The sequence below is a fragment of the Sceloporus undulatus genome, chromosome 8, assembly GCF_019175285.1.
Source record: "Sceloporus undulatus isolate JIND9_A2432 ecotype Alabama chromosome 8, SceUnd_v1.1, whole genome shotgun sequence".
NCBI lineage: Eukaryota > Metazoa > Chordata > Lepidosauria > Squamata > Phrynosomatidae > Sceloporus > Sceloporus undulatus.
Genome location: NC_056529.1, coordinates 37,425,754 through 37,442,589, shown reverse-complemented (window position 1 = coordinate 37,442,589; position 16,836 = coordinate 37,425,754). Strand labels below are relative to the sequence as shown.

Here is a 16,836-nt window from a genome sequence, read left to right as displayed (position 1 = left end):
GCCAGATCCTTCTCTCAAACCCACCCGGATCCTTCTCTCAAACCCACCCAGATCCTTATTATTATTTGTATCCCGCTCTTTTCCCAGAACTGGGACTTAGAGCAACTTCACGGCATTCAAAAACAGTACAATTGAAAACATAGAAATAAGTCTATTAAAAAGGAATTAAATTATTGCAGGAATTAAATTATTATAGTATCAAAACAGATAGAATAAAACACATTTTAAAAAGATAAAACTATATATATACACACACACACACACTATATGTGTGTGTGTATACTATATCAAATTTTTAAAATGGTACAACATAAAATGGTACAAAATTGTGTGTGTGTGTGTGTGTGTGTGTGTGTGTGTGTGTATGTGGTGTATTTGGTAACAAGTGGTCTAGGGTCCCATCCCCCCATCTCCCATAATTTGTTATATGATTTCTAAATCTATTTTTCGTTCAATTGTGAGCAGTTCTGAAAATTCAGTTGAATTAGAATTTAGTTGCAAAGCTAAACAACAACAGCAGCAGCAGCGTATGACAGTAGCTCTGGAAAATGGAAGCCAATACTTTTTGGGGAGGTGTAATAAGTTTTCATTTTATTTTTATTTTCTGAAATAACAGAAGAAAGAGTTAACCAGGTCAGAATTATACCCATTCTGTATACATTGAACTGCCAGCGTATGGCATTAAAGGGACTGCAATGAAGGCTGTGAAAAATGCAGTTTAATTACTCGTTCTCAGCAAGACAGGCTGTGTCAAAATGCAACGTGGAGACAGGCTGTCGAAAAATTGTTGACCCCAACAAGGTTTCTTCTCTCCAGCTCTCCAGCAAGACAAGGAGGAATTTTCTTTGCAGCGAGGTCTCTCTGCTTCACACAAAATGTCTCTCTGCAGAACAAGCAACTGTTCCTCCTGTGAAAGAAAGCACACGCATCCAGACAAAGCACATCATGCTCTTGACGATGAAAAAAAATAGACATCAACAAGCTACAAAACCCTTCTCATTTTTACAAGGCCATGCAATGACAGTTGTGCATTTGTGCAACTTTTCACAAATACAGTTGACAACAGCAGAAAATATCTGACAAACAACATGGATATCCATTCCATGTTTCAAGCACAATAATTCTTACCTGAGACCTATAGTAGAGTTGCTACAAGCTCCTCCTGTGGCCATTCCAAACCTGTTGGGAATGGTTGGGGATCAAAGGAGTATCTGGCTGTGTACCCATCACCCAAAATACTGTGTCCAGTTCTGGTCACCACAATTCAAAAAAGATGTTGAGAATCTGGAGTGTGTCCAGAGGAAGGTGACCAAAAGGGTGGAAGGTCTGGAAGCCATGCCCTATGAGGAACAACTTAGGGAGCTGGTGATGTTCAGCCTGGAGAAGAGATGGTTAAGAGGTGATAGGATAGCCCTGTTTAAGTATTGGAAGAGGTGTCATATTGAGGATGAAGCAAGCTTGTTTTGTGCTGCTCCAGAGAACAGGACATGGAGTAATGGAGTCAAACTACAGGAGAAGATATTCCAACATTAGGAAGAACTTCCTGATAGTAAGAGCTGTTTCACAGTGGAAGATGCTGCCTTGAAGAGTGGTAAAGTCTCCTTCTTTGGAGGTTTTAAAACAGAGGCTGGATAGCCATCTGTCGAAGGTGCTTTGATTCTATATTCCTGCATGGGAGAGGGTTGGACTGGATGGCCCTTCTGGACTCTTAGAATCATGGAATCATAGAGTTGGAAGAATCTCTTCCATAGAGTCTCTTCCAACTCTATGATTCTATGGGGTGCAAAATGATGACATCCTGCTCTTCTGGCAGGTTCAATGTATGATATAATCATCTCACACCTGGCTATGAGGACATAGCCAAATGCTTCTCCTTGTTCTGCTCTCCACCAGATACCAGATGGCTGTGTATAAGGGGTGTAGTAACTCTACAGGAGGGCTAGTAGGGCTTTGGTCACTGTAGAACAGTGGTTCTCAACCTTCCTAATGCCGCGAGCCATTAATACAGTTCCTCATGTTGTGGTGACCCCCAACCATAAAACTGTGGTGTCTCGGTTTCTACGACCATCGGAAATATATGTTTTCCAACTGTCTTAGGCGACCCCTGTAAAAGGGTCGTTCGACCCCCAAACAGGTTGCGACCCACAGGTTGAGAATTGCTGATGTAGAAGGAGGGAAGGAGAAAGGCAGAGATAGAATATCAACCTCTGCATCAGTCAATAAGGGATGCAAGTTGACTTCCACCTCTCTATGGCACTAAGAAGATGCCAGCCAAAGACAGCCACCAGCAGATTGCATAACAAGAGTGAGATGCAGGTAAAATAAAAAATAAGACCTGATGGTTTTATTTTAGATTCCAATAAACATTTTTGGACTGCTGTGTTGGCGTTGCTCAAAAAAACAAAATGTTGCACGGGAAATTCAAACTGCTTCATAGTTAGGGGGAGGGGCTCTCCTTCCGATCTCATAAATGATGAAAAATTTGGCTACTTTGGAAATAAAGATGATATATCTGCGAAGAAACTGTTGATTTAAAATATCTTTAATCTTGATAAATAAGTTTTTCAGAAAGAGAAAGAGAGAAAGAGACGAGAAGGTTATACAACGCTGTCAGGATGGCACTGATGGATGGCAAATTCACCCATTTCTCAATTGGTGGTGAAGACACACACCACAAGGCTTAACCGCGCTGTACATCATATCTGCCAACTCATTTCTTTGATTAAATATTCCATCAGTACAGGCTATAAGGCGGTAAACCTTAACAAGATTCATAAGATGTGCCTCTTGAATACACATAACTCACTTCCTTGGATGGAGAGCACCCCCCCGCTTGCGGAGGAAAATTAGAATGGAGTTAAATTACTTTGTAAGACAAGATCAATAGATGAAGGGGAGGGGGAAGATCCCCCTAATGCAATGCAAATTTAAGATATAGTTATGTCTTGACAACCCCAAGTAGACAATTAAAGTCTGAAGTAGAGGCATGCAATGTAAATCAACTCTAAAACCTTGAACGTAATAGCAAACGGTCAGGGCTACTTGGCAAGCCTTGTTAAAGCTGAAATTCCACTCCCTTACAGAGGAATTTGCATAACGCCAGTATTTTAAAGAAACAAAAGACAAGGGGGGAAATATGAGGAAGTGTAAAGGTTACAATAGATTTCAATAGTCCCATAGGAACAGAGCTCCGGAAGCTGCTGTGTGTGGCATTAAATATCAAACATCTTATAGGTGCTAAAGTTGTGAAGTTCTGTGTTTACTATGGAGTGCCAAAGAGACAAATAAATGGGTCCAAGAGTAAATCAAGTCGGAACTCTTCCTAGAAAGCAACATAATTGCAGCATCTCCTGTGCAGAAAATAGCATTTTATGCAGAGGAATTAATATTTTTGTATTTAAGTATTATTTTTCCATACAGAAAATGCTGTTTCCTCCACGGCAAATGCTGTTTTCTGCAGAAAACTACCATGCATGATTTTTGTCCGGAATAAGTCCCGAACCATGAAGATATAAATCAGTCCAGGATTCTTCTTATCATGGCTTCTTGAAACTCAAATATATATATATATATATATATATATATATATATATATATAATTTGTTCAAATGTTTTACAATATTCTTTCTGACCCTAAATCAAGACGAGGAAACTGATACTATGGCATGACCATGAGAAAATGGGATTCATTTGAAAAGACAACGGCGCTTCATAAACATGGAGTAGTGGTTTGAACACTGTTCAGTCATGGAAATCCACTGACTGACCATGGGCAAGTCATACTCTCTCAGCCTCAGAGGAAGGCAAAGGCAAACCACCTCAAACAAATCTCTCCAAGAAACCTTTAGGGTCACATAATTTGGAAATGACTTAAGGGCACACAACAGCAACATAGGTAGAAGGAAGCAGAAAAAGAGGAAGACTTGCTCCATAACTGGAAAACGAACAGTAAGTGCCCCCAACCCTTTGGTATGGTTGATTGGATGAAGCGAGATCTAAAGAGAGAGATATCTCATTGACATTTATCATCACAGATCATGGAGCTAGTGCATGTGTGTGTTTATTGGCAGCTGCAAGACCCTCAGGCCAAAAGGACTTAATCCAACCTTTTCTCTGGGAGCTAAGCATAGATACAGGCTGTCCAACTGTGGTTCAATGGGTACCAATTTGAGGAAGCAGCACATCACCAGAAAGACATGTTTTCATGCACCAAACAAAATATATGCTTAACAAGGAAAGTTAAGGCCTTTCACTTCAGCTTTGACCCATCCAAGTTCTCCATATCTTGGCAGCATAGCCATCCTTATTGTTTCTCCTCTTCCCCCAGAGAGATGCTCTTGAGGCTATAGAGGAATTGCTGGTCCGATGATTAATGCATGTACAGTGTTGCTGTACAGTTGTGTGGCATCCCAAAATCCCTTAGCAGATTATACCTCAACACCAATTTTACAAGTGTTCCACGGGGACAAGCTTAGCTGAAGCAACCTGATATTTGAAATACGGAAGGAAAAAAATGTGTAATGTTTGGTAGGCTGTTCAACCAATGGGTGGTTCAATTCAAAGCAGAAAGCACAAAGGCCTAACACGAGTAGTTACTTCCCAACTGGTAACTTCCCAACTGAAATAAGATATTGCCTGTGATCCTGCATCAAATGCTCCTCAGCCAACCTCTTATCCAGCCTCTTATCCAACATGTCATCCAACTTCTTATCCCACCACTTACCCAGAACTTTATCCAACTCCTTATCAAACCCACCTTAAAAGCCATATAGCTGCATTGAGTGATAGAGATCTATGACACTGATGGGTGAAGTACTAAAGGATGATGGGACCATCTCTTTCTCGCCAACAAATGAAAGTGTGATGAAGACTTGTGACAGGATCCACGCTCCTTATGCCATCACTTGCAACTGGTAGGAAGGGGCTTGACACAACATCCTGCACATGCCCTGCATTCCAGAACCAGAGAACCTTCTCTGAAGATGCCAGCCACAGATGCAGGTGAAATGTCAGGAATAAACTCTTCTAGAACATGGACACATGGCCCGAAAAACCCACAAAAAAAAAAATGGATGCCAGCCATGAAAGCCTTCGACTTCACATCAGAGAACTCTGTTGTTTAGTTCATCTGGAGGGCTTTGTAGGTTGGTCTCAGGGGCATTTATGATTGTGACACTGGTACCATGATTATAAATGTGAATAGGAAACAGTTACACAGGTGTAAGTCTAACATATGGGATAATATGGGTGGCAGCCATGGTTGTCTAAAATGATGATACTGGTCATGTAAGACGATTTAAGACTGAGGTCTAGACGTATCTCACCAGATCATGGATGGGGTTCAAGGCCTGGATAAAGCAAGCTGGTAGAGAAATGAAGGCTCACAGTGGCTTGTGTCACCATGCAAGGGCTCATTACACATTTGTAGTGGGCTGCGCATGAATCAAAAGCTATCCAGGATGAGGTGACTATATTCTTGTCCCAGGAAGAGAAATCCAACTCTATGGTAATGTATATACTGTTTCCTTTACAAAACACACAGTCGAGCAGCATGATAAATAGCATTCGATTAACCCTGCGTGAGATTTAAATGTATAACCAATTAACTAATTTTAATCTCTAAAAAAATAAAATAACAGCTGTTGGCATTTTTCTTTGAATAATCCTTGTTTAGTTTCCATAATAGTGTACATTTTAATGAAAAACTCATTAGAATGTAACATAGGGCATAATTAATTCTGGGTGATTCTTTCTATGTAAATAGCTGGTACAGATGCTGAATTCCATTTTCTTCTGGCTTTATTAATTTTTCATACACCAATATTTCAGCCATAATGGGTTGTAACAGCCCCTCAGAAGTTTTAGAAATGCATTAACTGTCATTGGGGTTGTTAATCTCGCTGGGATTTTGTTTTTTTTTACCATTTGTATGGTAATATTTTAACATTGCATTCTTTAAAACAATGGGCACAGCTTTTCTTTTTTTAACATTTTGAAACAAACATCTATGTATAATTAACATAAGTAATATTAAACAATATCGAGTAAATGGGTCTGTATTTAGAAAGCAACTTAATCCATTTTGCTAAAAGCATTCTAGAATATATATATATGCAATATATAGAGAAACAAGGGGGGAATATAGGATGCTTGAGCAACCAGTGGCTTGACATTTTAGCTTGGAAGATCTCAGCCTCTCCAATCTGTTTGTGATAGGAATTGAGGTGCCATCTTTTTCAAGCACTTGGGATGTAAGGGAGAATTTCCGGATCTTCAGTCTTAAGACCATGATCCCAACCTAGAGCAGCGGTTCCCAACCTGTGGGTCACGACCGCTTTGGAGGTCGAATGACCCTTTCACAGAGGTTGCCTAAAACCATCGGAAAACACATGCAGTGTGCTCTTGCCTTACGCAGGGGATCCATTCTGGACCCCCCCTCCCGCATAAGCCAAATACCGCGCATGATCAAGCCCCATTCAAGTGAATGGGGCTCATGCATGTGGCGATGCGGTGATGCATATGCACCACCCCGCATATTCCCGCATGGCTTTGCACATATGATCAAAGTCACGTATAGCACACCCGTGTATGACACGGGCACACTGTATTTCTGATCGTCTTAGGAACCAAGACACTGCTCCTCGATAGTTGGAGGTCACCACAACATGAGGAACTGTATTAAAGGGTCGCAGCATTAGGAAGGATGAGAACCAATGACAGTTAACACCATAATTCATTTTTTAAAAAATGTTGGCAATCGAGGGGTCTAAATTGCCACCTTGGATGCAGCTCAGTTGTTCTCAGCTACTGAAGAAGGCAGAAGTGCTGAAACATTTTGTTCATTCATTAGGTTCAGTTTGGTTGTTGTTGTGGTGGTGGTGGTGGTGGTGGTTGTGTGCATTCAAGTCATTTCTGGCTTAAGGTGACCCTAAGGCGAACCTATCGTGGGGTTTCCTTGGCAAGATTTGTTCAGAGGAGGTTTGCCATTGCCTTCCCCTGAGGGAAGTGTGTGTGTGTGTGTGTGTGTGTGTGTGTGTGTTAATTGCATCCTTCTAGGATCCAGGTTAACCTTGTCGGTTTAATACACAGGCACACACAGAAACACACACCAGTACCAATTCTATGGATACTAAAAGTGAGATGTCACTGAGATATCCATTATGAGCCTTCCTGAAAACCCTCAATAAAGGGAGGGAGATGAAAAACTTAATGATAGATAGATAGATAGATAGATAGAGAGAGAGAGAGAGAGAGAGAGATCAAATTGTATCTCTCCCAAGTCTTCATTTTTGCAATATTTTGGGAATATTTTCCAGTGTTCAAGGATTCTGGGACACAGATGAGATAGGAGCCCCATAAAAGCACAAAGAAGGGCAGAAAAGGTCCCCAAAGGCTCACTAGTTGCTCATCCTTTGCACTATCCATATCATGAGCATTTAGCTCCTTGTAGGTCTTGGTTTGCACCTCCATGTCCTCAAACACGACTGTACTGGCTATGTGTGAAGAGATCCACCTCTCCTTCCTAACTGGTTTCTCAGCTTTAAAGGCTGCAGACAGTGAGGGTTCTCTCCATGGTGAGATATATTGGAACTGAAAGTGTATGGATGTCAACACTATTCCAAACCTACTTGTTAAACCAGGAGGTGCCCCAACCAAAGGGTTTCGAAGGTGCTCTTGATGGGGGCATTGGGGAATGAGATCTGCAATGCTCTCCAAGACACAGGGAGCATTGAAACTGCCAACCGGAGAGACTCATAACTGGTTCCCTCAACATGCCCCATGGCCAGTTGAATGCTATAGGCATCATTTTCCAGTGTCCTGATTTCCAAGAAACCCTTTCATTGCCTGACTTACGTGGTAGGTCTTTAACAACCATAAACGTGTCTTTAACAACCGTAAATGTGAATCCTAAAAGTTATGACATTGTAAGCCTAATGCATGATGTTGTAAATGTTGAACAGGATGCTCGTCGATAAGTTTTTAGTTAACATTTATTGTTAGGTTTAATAGGTATAATTACTCACTAGGGAGGTAAAGCGTATTTGCAAAGACGTGTGCGTCCTCAGCAAGAAAATATAACTAAGAGCCATTTCGCACTTTGAAGCACTGTCAGAGAAAAACAACAACTATCCTCTGCTGTAAGAATATTTCCCCCTGTTTTCAAGAGTTGAAAAACAGCTGTTTTTGATTGGTAGCAATAGCTAAGGAGCATTATATTTTGAGAAGTTGATTTTGCTGCAAGAAAGCCGCAGAATTATAACCAGCTGCTTTTTTACTAGCAAGTTTTTAAGCTCTGTGTGGGAGATATTAGCATGGGAGGAGTTAACCTTAACAGAGGTTTATGTTTGTTAAAACTGAAGTGGTCAAAGGAGTGCATTTTGTGTGGGTGTGACAAGGTACTTTTTAAGATGGAAGGAAAGACCAAGATCTACAATTATTATTTCCCCCCCCTTTCTTTTCTTGTACTAAACGGTCTGAGAACTCTAAGATTAAAAGGAAAATAATGCCAAAATAATCCAAGGAGATGGTTAGAACTGGATGATCCTTATGCTGAATAGCTTTGTAGGAGACAAGACATTTTAGGGAGTATCAGAAGTGATTGCTGGTAGGTTTTACATCACTGGGGCAGTGGATGAACTCTTAGGCAAGATACAGACCAGCAAAATGTAGCGTGGCGGCGGCGGCAGGAGGGTTAGGGAGCGCGCACCATTCAGACGCTCTCTAACCCTAGTACGTATTAGGGTTAGCCTAGTACATACTGGAGGTGGCAAAATGGTGGCACCCTGTCTACACGGGCACCACCATTTTGATGCAATGGACACTTAGTGTCTGCACGTCCCAGTGTCATAAGGATGTCACGAGTGCATCATTGGCGCACTGCAACATCTTTATGGTGCCGCAAGAAGGTCCCGTGTTTTGTGGGTCCTTTTTGCTGCATGAGGGGCCATGTGGTTTGTCCGCTGCGGCTCCCTCGCGCAGCAAAGCAAGACACCGGCAGACCACCCTTTTTGTGCAGTCTGTATAGTGCCATAGTTTTAATGTGAATGTTAAAGGAATTTCACTGCCACCCAGTTCCTCTCAGACTTTGAATCATGGCTGACATTTAATCTCCTTTGCTCTTACTTATACTCCTCCTCCTCGTCATACTGTTCAACACCATTTTCGTGATCTTCAATCTGTTGACTCTAACCATCTTGATCTGACCCTGGATTCATCTCTCTCTTCCCTAAATCTCGGCCTCAGGGCTCTGTTCTGGGCCCCCTTCTGTTTTCTCTCTACACACTGTCCTTAGGAAAACTCATCAGCTCTTTTGGTTTTTCCTACCATCTATATGCCGATGACACCCAATTGTATCTTTCCGCCCCTGATCTTTCTCCAAGGCTTGAACAGCAAGTTTCGTCTTGCCTCACAGCTGTCTTGCAGTGGATGTGCCATCGGCGTTTGAAGCTCAACATGTCCAAGACGGAGCTTCTTGTCTTTCCTCCTAAGCCCACCCTTCAACACTCCTTTTCTGTCTCTGTGGACAACACTTCTATTCAACCAGTCCAGCAAGCCTGCAGTCTTGGTTTTATCTTTGACTCTTCTCTGTCGTGTATCCCTCAGATCCAGACCACAGCCAAGGCTTGTAGATTCTTTTTGTACAATATTGCCAAAATCCGACCATATCTCTCCGCCTCTACTGCCAAGATCCTGGTCCATGCCCTAGTGATCTCACGACTTGATTACTGTAACTTCCTCCTGGCTGAGCTTCCTCTTTCTCACCTCCGTCCTTTAATCTCTGTTCAGCATTCAGCTGCACGCATTATCACTTCCACCCACTGCTCTGACCACATCTCTCCTGTACTGGCATCCCTTCACTGGCTCCCCCTCCCTTTCCGCATTCAGTATAAGCTCCTGCTGTCGACATTTAAAGCCCTCCATGGACTGGCCCCTCCTTACTTATCAGACCTTATTTCTCCTCACATTCCCACTAGGGCCCTCCGTTCTGGTAGTCAAGGGTTCCTGTCTCAGCCCAGGATTTCCTCTGCCCCATCCCGGATTCGCCCCTTTTCACTTGCTGCCCCTCACTCCTGGAACCTTCTTCCCCCACAAGCAAGAGCCATCACTTCTTTAACCAGCTTCAAAACGGAGTTGAAAACCATCCTGTTCAGAGAAGCCTTCCCAGGCATTGCATAAATGCCGCTTACTATTTGATGTTCTTTTGGTGCCTGTTTACCAAACCATTTCCTGTATTGCTATGTACTGTATATGCATTATCCTACTTGAGAGTATGTATTTTCCCTGGAAGAAGATTAACCATCCATTATGAAGCCAAGCCCTCCCTCCAGTCCATCTGCCTTGGTCCAGGCCTTGGAGGTAGAGAGGAACTGCTGGACCTCTTACCCTTTCCCTCCACCACTCCCTTCTCCTTCTGTGTCATGTCTTTTTAGATTGTAAGCCCGAGGGCAGGGAACCATCTAACTAAAAAGATTGTATGTACAGCGCTGTGTAAATTTACAGCGCTTCATAAATAAAGGTTAATAATAATAACAGGATCCCTATGAAAGTGAAAAACTACAAATCAAAAATCACCATTTTATTTTAGCTGCGAGAACACCCCTCTGGGAATTTCTAGGTCCTCCAGTGTAACTCTGTGGTCAACATCTGCCACAAGTTGACCATAGGATCATGCTGGAGGACCAGCAAATGTCTAGAGAAGTAATCGCTAGGTCCTCCAGTACAGCTCTATGGTCAACTTCTGGCAGAGTCGCACCAGAGGATCTAGAGATTCCTAGAAAGAACATTTTAATCAAATCTGCAAATAATCAAGTCTACAAAAGTCAAAGCTGCAAATGTGGAGGTCAACTGTATTCAAGAAGCTACAATTGGGTTCAGAACCTTGGATAGCTCCATGAAAGTGGAGTTGTTTCCTCACTTTCTGACACGATCCAGTTTGGCTGAAACCCCCTCCATTTATATATAGTAATTAAATGTATACAAGTTTTTTGTGGTTTTTTTTTTTTTTTTTTTTGGCTCTGTGGCCATGTTCTAGAAGAGTTTATTCCTGATGTTTCACCAGCATCTGTGGCTGGCATCTTCAGAGAAACTATGGATGCTGACCATGAAAGCCTTTGCCTTCACAAAATGTATCGAAGTCCATTACTTTGTCATCCTATACAGGAAGAGAAAATTAAGTTTTATCCATTTTTAATTATATGTACAGCACTGTATAAATCTACAGCGCTATATAAATAAAGTTTAATAATAGTGATGATCATTAAGGGGAAGCATCCTCTTTGCACTTAACCATGTCGGCCCTCCTTTTTGTATTTGAAATATGAAATCAATATGAAATCTGAAATCAAAAAGGTTTCATTATGGAGAGGTGGACTCAGTATGCCTGTACCCACCCTCACACAAACACTAACCTTACTAAATGCACCCCCAGAACTGTTCTAAAAAAGATTAACTTTTGGTTACCTGCAGCCCTAAGACCACTGCATTTCCAATAATGTCATGGCTTTATCATGCTGGGAGATGCATATATTCCTGAATATATTCTCAGTATATATAATAACAGGTTCCATTTGCATATTACCAATCTCAGAACATCCTCTTTTCCTCTGTCTCTCTGTCTCTCTTTCTTTCTTTCATAGGCAGGGTGTTGCTGTGCCAAGCAAACCAGGAAGGATCTCCCGTATACAGTGCCCCCAGTTCACTAGTATACACATCCACAAGTAAGCCAGTGTTACAGCTCTCTTTCTGATTTTGATTTATTTTAATTCTTTTTTTGCCTGCGAAATGTCAATCACACCACTTTTTTCTTGTTCAGCTTAATGTGATTCTATGAGAGATGTTACTTAAATGCTTAGGTTGTGTCCCAAGGTTCTGTAGTATGGCACCATGGCAGTTAAAGCGGTGTCAGACTACATTATTTCTACTTTTTAGATGCACTCCAAGTGTGCTCAAAATGCTTGCTGGTTCATCCAATGATAGCTAGTTCATGCAACCAACAATTCAAAGATGCATCTAATCAGGATTTATACACCAGCGCCTGATGCCAACTCTGTTTTCTTTCCAAATCCAATGAAGACTGTGTGTGTGTGTGTGTGTGTTCAAGATTTCTAACATTTTCAAATGTTCACTGATGTTTCTCCCCCGGCTTTCTTTTTTCTGCTGTGCTCTTTTGGCTGTTTATTGCATTCTTGCTCTGGATTGCTATTTTTAATCATTGTTATGGGAACTGCTATAAGCTACTTCAGGGCTCCAGAAAAATGCAGGGAATGCCTAGGCTGTGAACACCAAAATAACTTTTAACATCATGAAGAACATAGTGGAGGTCCTATCAGAGTTCTTTGTAACTATGTGGCCATGAACGTTTTGTCTTTCTGTCCCTCTGTGACATCCGAAGTGAAATCTGGGTTCAGACTGTACAGGATTGATGGCCAATATGCAAAATAATGAGACCACACAGAAAACTTTGGGTTGAATAATGGGCCACTTTATTCAGTCACCTCTTTAAGATTTAGAATCATAGAGTTGGAAGAGACCACAAGGGCCATCCAATCCAACCCCTGCCATGCAGGAAATCTAAATCAAAGCATCCCCGACAGATGGCCATTCAGCCTCTGTTTTATCCCCTGAGATGTGCAAAAGCAGGGAGCAACCTAGTGCAGGAACAGCTGAGGCTGCTGATCTTCCCAAGATCTCCCCTACTTCACCTGGATAAAACACTTGAGCTCCAAGGAGAACCCAAAGGCTGGGTTGTCTCCTTGCTGGCCAACCAATAGAAGACCAACCTGAGGATCAAACCCCCAGATGTCATGACCTGTAGCTTCCTTGCACCACCCAGGTCTCATGACTTCTACAGCAGCTCCAAAGACCTAACCTTCACCAAAGGAATGCCACAGGTGTTCACCAGACACCTACTTTCTCACCTCTCTCCCTACCAAATGATGTATTATTTAAAGGCCGGAGCAGAGTTGCACGCAAAAGGAGCTCAATCTTAGGTTTTCTGAAAGCAGATCAGCTCCCAAGGTTGGTCAAACATTCATGGGCTGTCCTCACCATGCAGGTGGAAATTACTATTTTTTGTTACCTCCCCACCATGTTTGTGCACCATCGCACAAATGCACCACCTATGCCTTCCATTTAACTCCCTCTTCCCACCCAGCTGCCATCCATTTGCATGGCCGCCCCTTTGGTCACACAGTCACATGTGCAACGCACAACCTGTAAGGTGCATCGGTGTGCAAGTGATACACTGGCAAAGCACAATCGTGGAGGTCCCTCATACATACCCTCTTTACCCCATGCCCCTTTACTGAACTATCTGGTTTGTGTATGTTGTAATTACATCCATTGCGTTATTGGCAACCAGCCCTGTTGGTCGCACTTTCGCATTTCTTGCTTTGCCACAATCCCGCACTGGTGCTGGGCTTTTTATATGCTGGTGCATTTTATATGCTGCCTTTCCACCTAGAGTCAGAGTATCTCAGCTTCTTTCCCCCCCAGCTCTTAGCTCTGGAGTGTGGCTTTATATCCATTTCCAGCCGGTTTCACCTCGTGTGCCATCTAAACAGCCAGGCTTCAAAGAGGTTAGAAGCCACTTTATTTGGCCAGTGCGGATGACCCCTGAGTCACCACCCCAAGACAAAACTCCAGTTCCCCATTCAACAGTGTAGGGTAAGCAAAAAGAAAAGGGGGAAATTTCCTACCTGGTTCTGAAGTGACCAGCAAGCATAAACTGTGCGAATGGGTTGTTTGCAATTCAGCAAAAGGAAGAGGTGAGAGGTGGCTAAAGCTCTTGCTCTGCCTCCATGCACTCTTTGCCCTGGTGCACAGCACCACAACACTAGATTAACCTGGCCTCTCTTCATGTGCGGCCGTCAAACATGCCTCTCTCCTGCAACTCTGCACAAAGGAGGGGGGATCCGAATACTCCTTGGCTGGAAACTGCTAGGAAAACCGAGTGTGGATTCCTAAGCATTGGAATTGCTTTGGACATTTTAATTTAGAAAGAGATGCTTGTTTGTGTCATTGCTTTTTGGATTGCTTGCTTGGCCACTGCAGAGATGGGTTCTTAGGATAATTTGCAGTAGACGTGACAACAGATTGTCCTGTCAAATCTGAAAACAAAACAATAAGACCAGCAAAAGTGTGGCAAAGACAGAACGGAGTAAAACTAGCAACAGGGGGAAATGAAAAGGACTGCTGCTGGTTAGGTGCATGGTTAGATGGTCTGCAGAGACCATTTCACAAGAGGAGGCCTCTGGCAAAATGTTTCTGTGGTCAGGTAAGTCACACCTCATCCGTCAGAAGTGTGTGAGGCCTTCTCAGATATGTATGTATGTATGTATTATCACAACATCTCAGTTTCCACCTTCATCAGCTCCTCAGAGTACATTTTGAGCAACTGATGCTTAACTGATGTGATGGTGCTACACATGTACACCGATGCAACAGATATGTTACAGATGATAGGCCTGTTTGTTAAATCACTTTAATAATTAATTGTATCTTTCTGGGGTTCTAGAACAAACTTGCCAGCAGTGTTTATTTTTAAACCCCATTTTTATATTAATAATAAATTTCCAGGTAATACTGATTCTTTTTATTTACGCCTCCTATTGGATAATTGTGATTCTACAGTATCCCATAAGGTGGCTAAATTTTGTTATATTGTTTGTAAATTGCGCCCTCAACTGACAAATGGACATCCTATTACTGTGTAGATGTTTTGTTTGGATATTTTTAAGTATAGTTTATCATAAGTTTATATTTTAACCCTTAACAGTTATGTTGCTAGCTGTGATTTTGTTTTATACTGGTCAAAGACTGAATACATTTATATTACTATTACTACTACCAATAATAATAATGTATTACCTTGCATTATATCTATTGATTAATCAATTGATTGATTAATCAACATTCTCCTGTATCATAATCCTGGGAATGATGACATCTCATAATGCTACCAAGTAGACCATACATGAAGATTTAACTATAACTAAAAAGGGTGCCTTGGAGAACTCAATATAGTTTAAATGCAACCAGATACAGTTTACTATAACTAAAAGCCCTTCAGCAACCATGTATTCTTTTAACATGTAGCATATATTCAAAGTTACATATAGGAACAAATTCTAAGAAATCACAGCAGCCAAAAAGTGGGTAACCACAAACACAAAGCAGGATAACTCTCAAATAAAGAACAAACTCCCCATGGATAATATCTAAATATATAATATGAGATGTATGCAAAATATACCTTTTTTATAGGCTAACAGATATATTAGCAGTAATAAGATTCTGGTAAAACTTGTTCTGGACCACATGAGAGAGAAGCACGCCCAAAACATTGTGGTTTATTTCAAATGGTAGTTCATAGGACGGTGGCTCATAGCAGATGTCGTTCCCAGGGGGCTCTATGGAGGTACAAAAGCCCCAAGCATTCCAGATGTTAAGTTTAATGAGACTTCCACATCTGCCATACAGCCCAGATCTGTTAAGGATAATTGTCACCTTCTGGACAGTAACAGGAACCCAGAGGGTTACCCAGACATTGCAGCACCTGGGAGAGATCCAACTAAGGATCTTACTGCAAAAAGTCCAGCGTTCAAACATGGCTTTCTATACTTCTTGGCCGAGAAAACGACAACGATGGTGTTGGAGGTATGATGATGATGATTTTATGCATTTCTATCTCACCTGTTCACTAGTAACGGGACTCACAGTGGCATATAGATTATTGCATACACACACCCACACCCTAAATGATCTATAGCAGGGGTAGGCAACCTTTTTGAGCCAGGAGCCGGGTTGCTGTCCCTCAGACAACAGGGGGGCCGAAGCCGGGGAGTGGAGCTTCCACCCTCCAGGGGCGGGGCTGCGTGCCAGGGTGGAGCTTCCACACCTGGGGCAGAGCTTCCACCCTGGGGGCGGAGCTTCCACACCCGGGGGCCAGGCATCCTCCTCTTTGCCGGCCCCCAACGGGGCCCCAGGCCCCGTCAAAGGCCGGCAAAAAAGCCAGTAGGGGCCGCCAGCACTGGAGGCCTCCGCCTCTTTGCCAGCCCCTGACGCCAGAGGCCCGCTGCTGCCGCAGGAGCCCTCCTGGAGGGCCCCAGCAAAGGCAACAGGCCTCCCAGAGGCCCGCTGCTGCCGCTGGAGCCTTCTTGGAGGGCCCCGGCAACGGCAACGGGCCTTCCAGAGGCCCGCTGCCACCGCCGGAACCCTCCTGGAGGACCCCAGTGAAGGCAACGGGCCTCTGGGAGGCCGCTGCTGCCGCAGAAGCCCTCCTGGAGGGCCCCAGCAAAGGCAACGGGCCTCCCAGAGGGCTGCTGCCACCACCGGAGCCTTCTTGGAGGGCCCCGGCGATGGCAATGGGCCTTCCATAGGCCTGCTGCTGCTGCCAGAGCCCTCCTGGGGGACCCCAGTGAAGGCAATTGGCCTCTGGGAGGCCCACTGCCGCCACTGGGCCCCTTCAGGAGGGCCCCAGCGAAGGCAACTGGCCTATGGGATGCCCGCTGCCACCGCAGGAGGCCTCCGCCTCTTTGCCGGCCCCTGACGCCAGAGGCCCGCTGACGCCGCAGGAGCCCTCCTGAAGGACACCAGTGAAGGCAACGGGCCTCTGGGAGGCCCGCTGCTGCCGCAGGAGCCCTCCTCGAGGGCCCCAGCGAAGGCAATGGGCCTCCCAGAGGGCCACTGCCGCCGCCGGAGCCTTCTTGGAGGGCCCCATCGATGGCAACGGGCCTTCCATAGGCCCACTGCCGCCGCTGGAGCCCTCCTGGAGGACCCCAGTGAAGGCAACAGGCCTCTGGGAGGCCCGCTGCTGCCGCCGGAGCCCTATTCAAG

At 43.7% G+C, this 16,836-nt stretch overlaps 1 protein-coding gene across 8 annotated transcripts in view; it reads left to right on the top strand.

Moving 5' to 3' along the window:
• RBFOX1 (RNA binding fox-1 homolog 1) overlaps positions 1-16,836 on the top strand; it is a 1,322,412-nt gene that overhangs the window by 1,231,645 nt on the left and 73,931 nt on the right. For 7 of the 8 annotated variants that reach the window (XM_042437936.1, XM_042437943.1, XM_042437941.1 and 4 more), the window contains one exon: positions 11,637-11,717. The exons of the other annotated variant lie outside the window; for it this stretch is intronic. In XM_042437936.1, the coding sequence (XP_042293870.1) occupies positions 11,637-11,717 (81 nt within the window). The remainder of the gene's footprint in view (positions 1-11,636; positions 11,718-16,836) is intronic. 8 annotated transcript variants of the gene reach the window in all.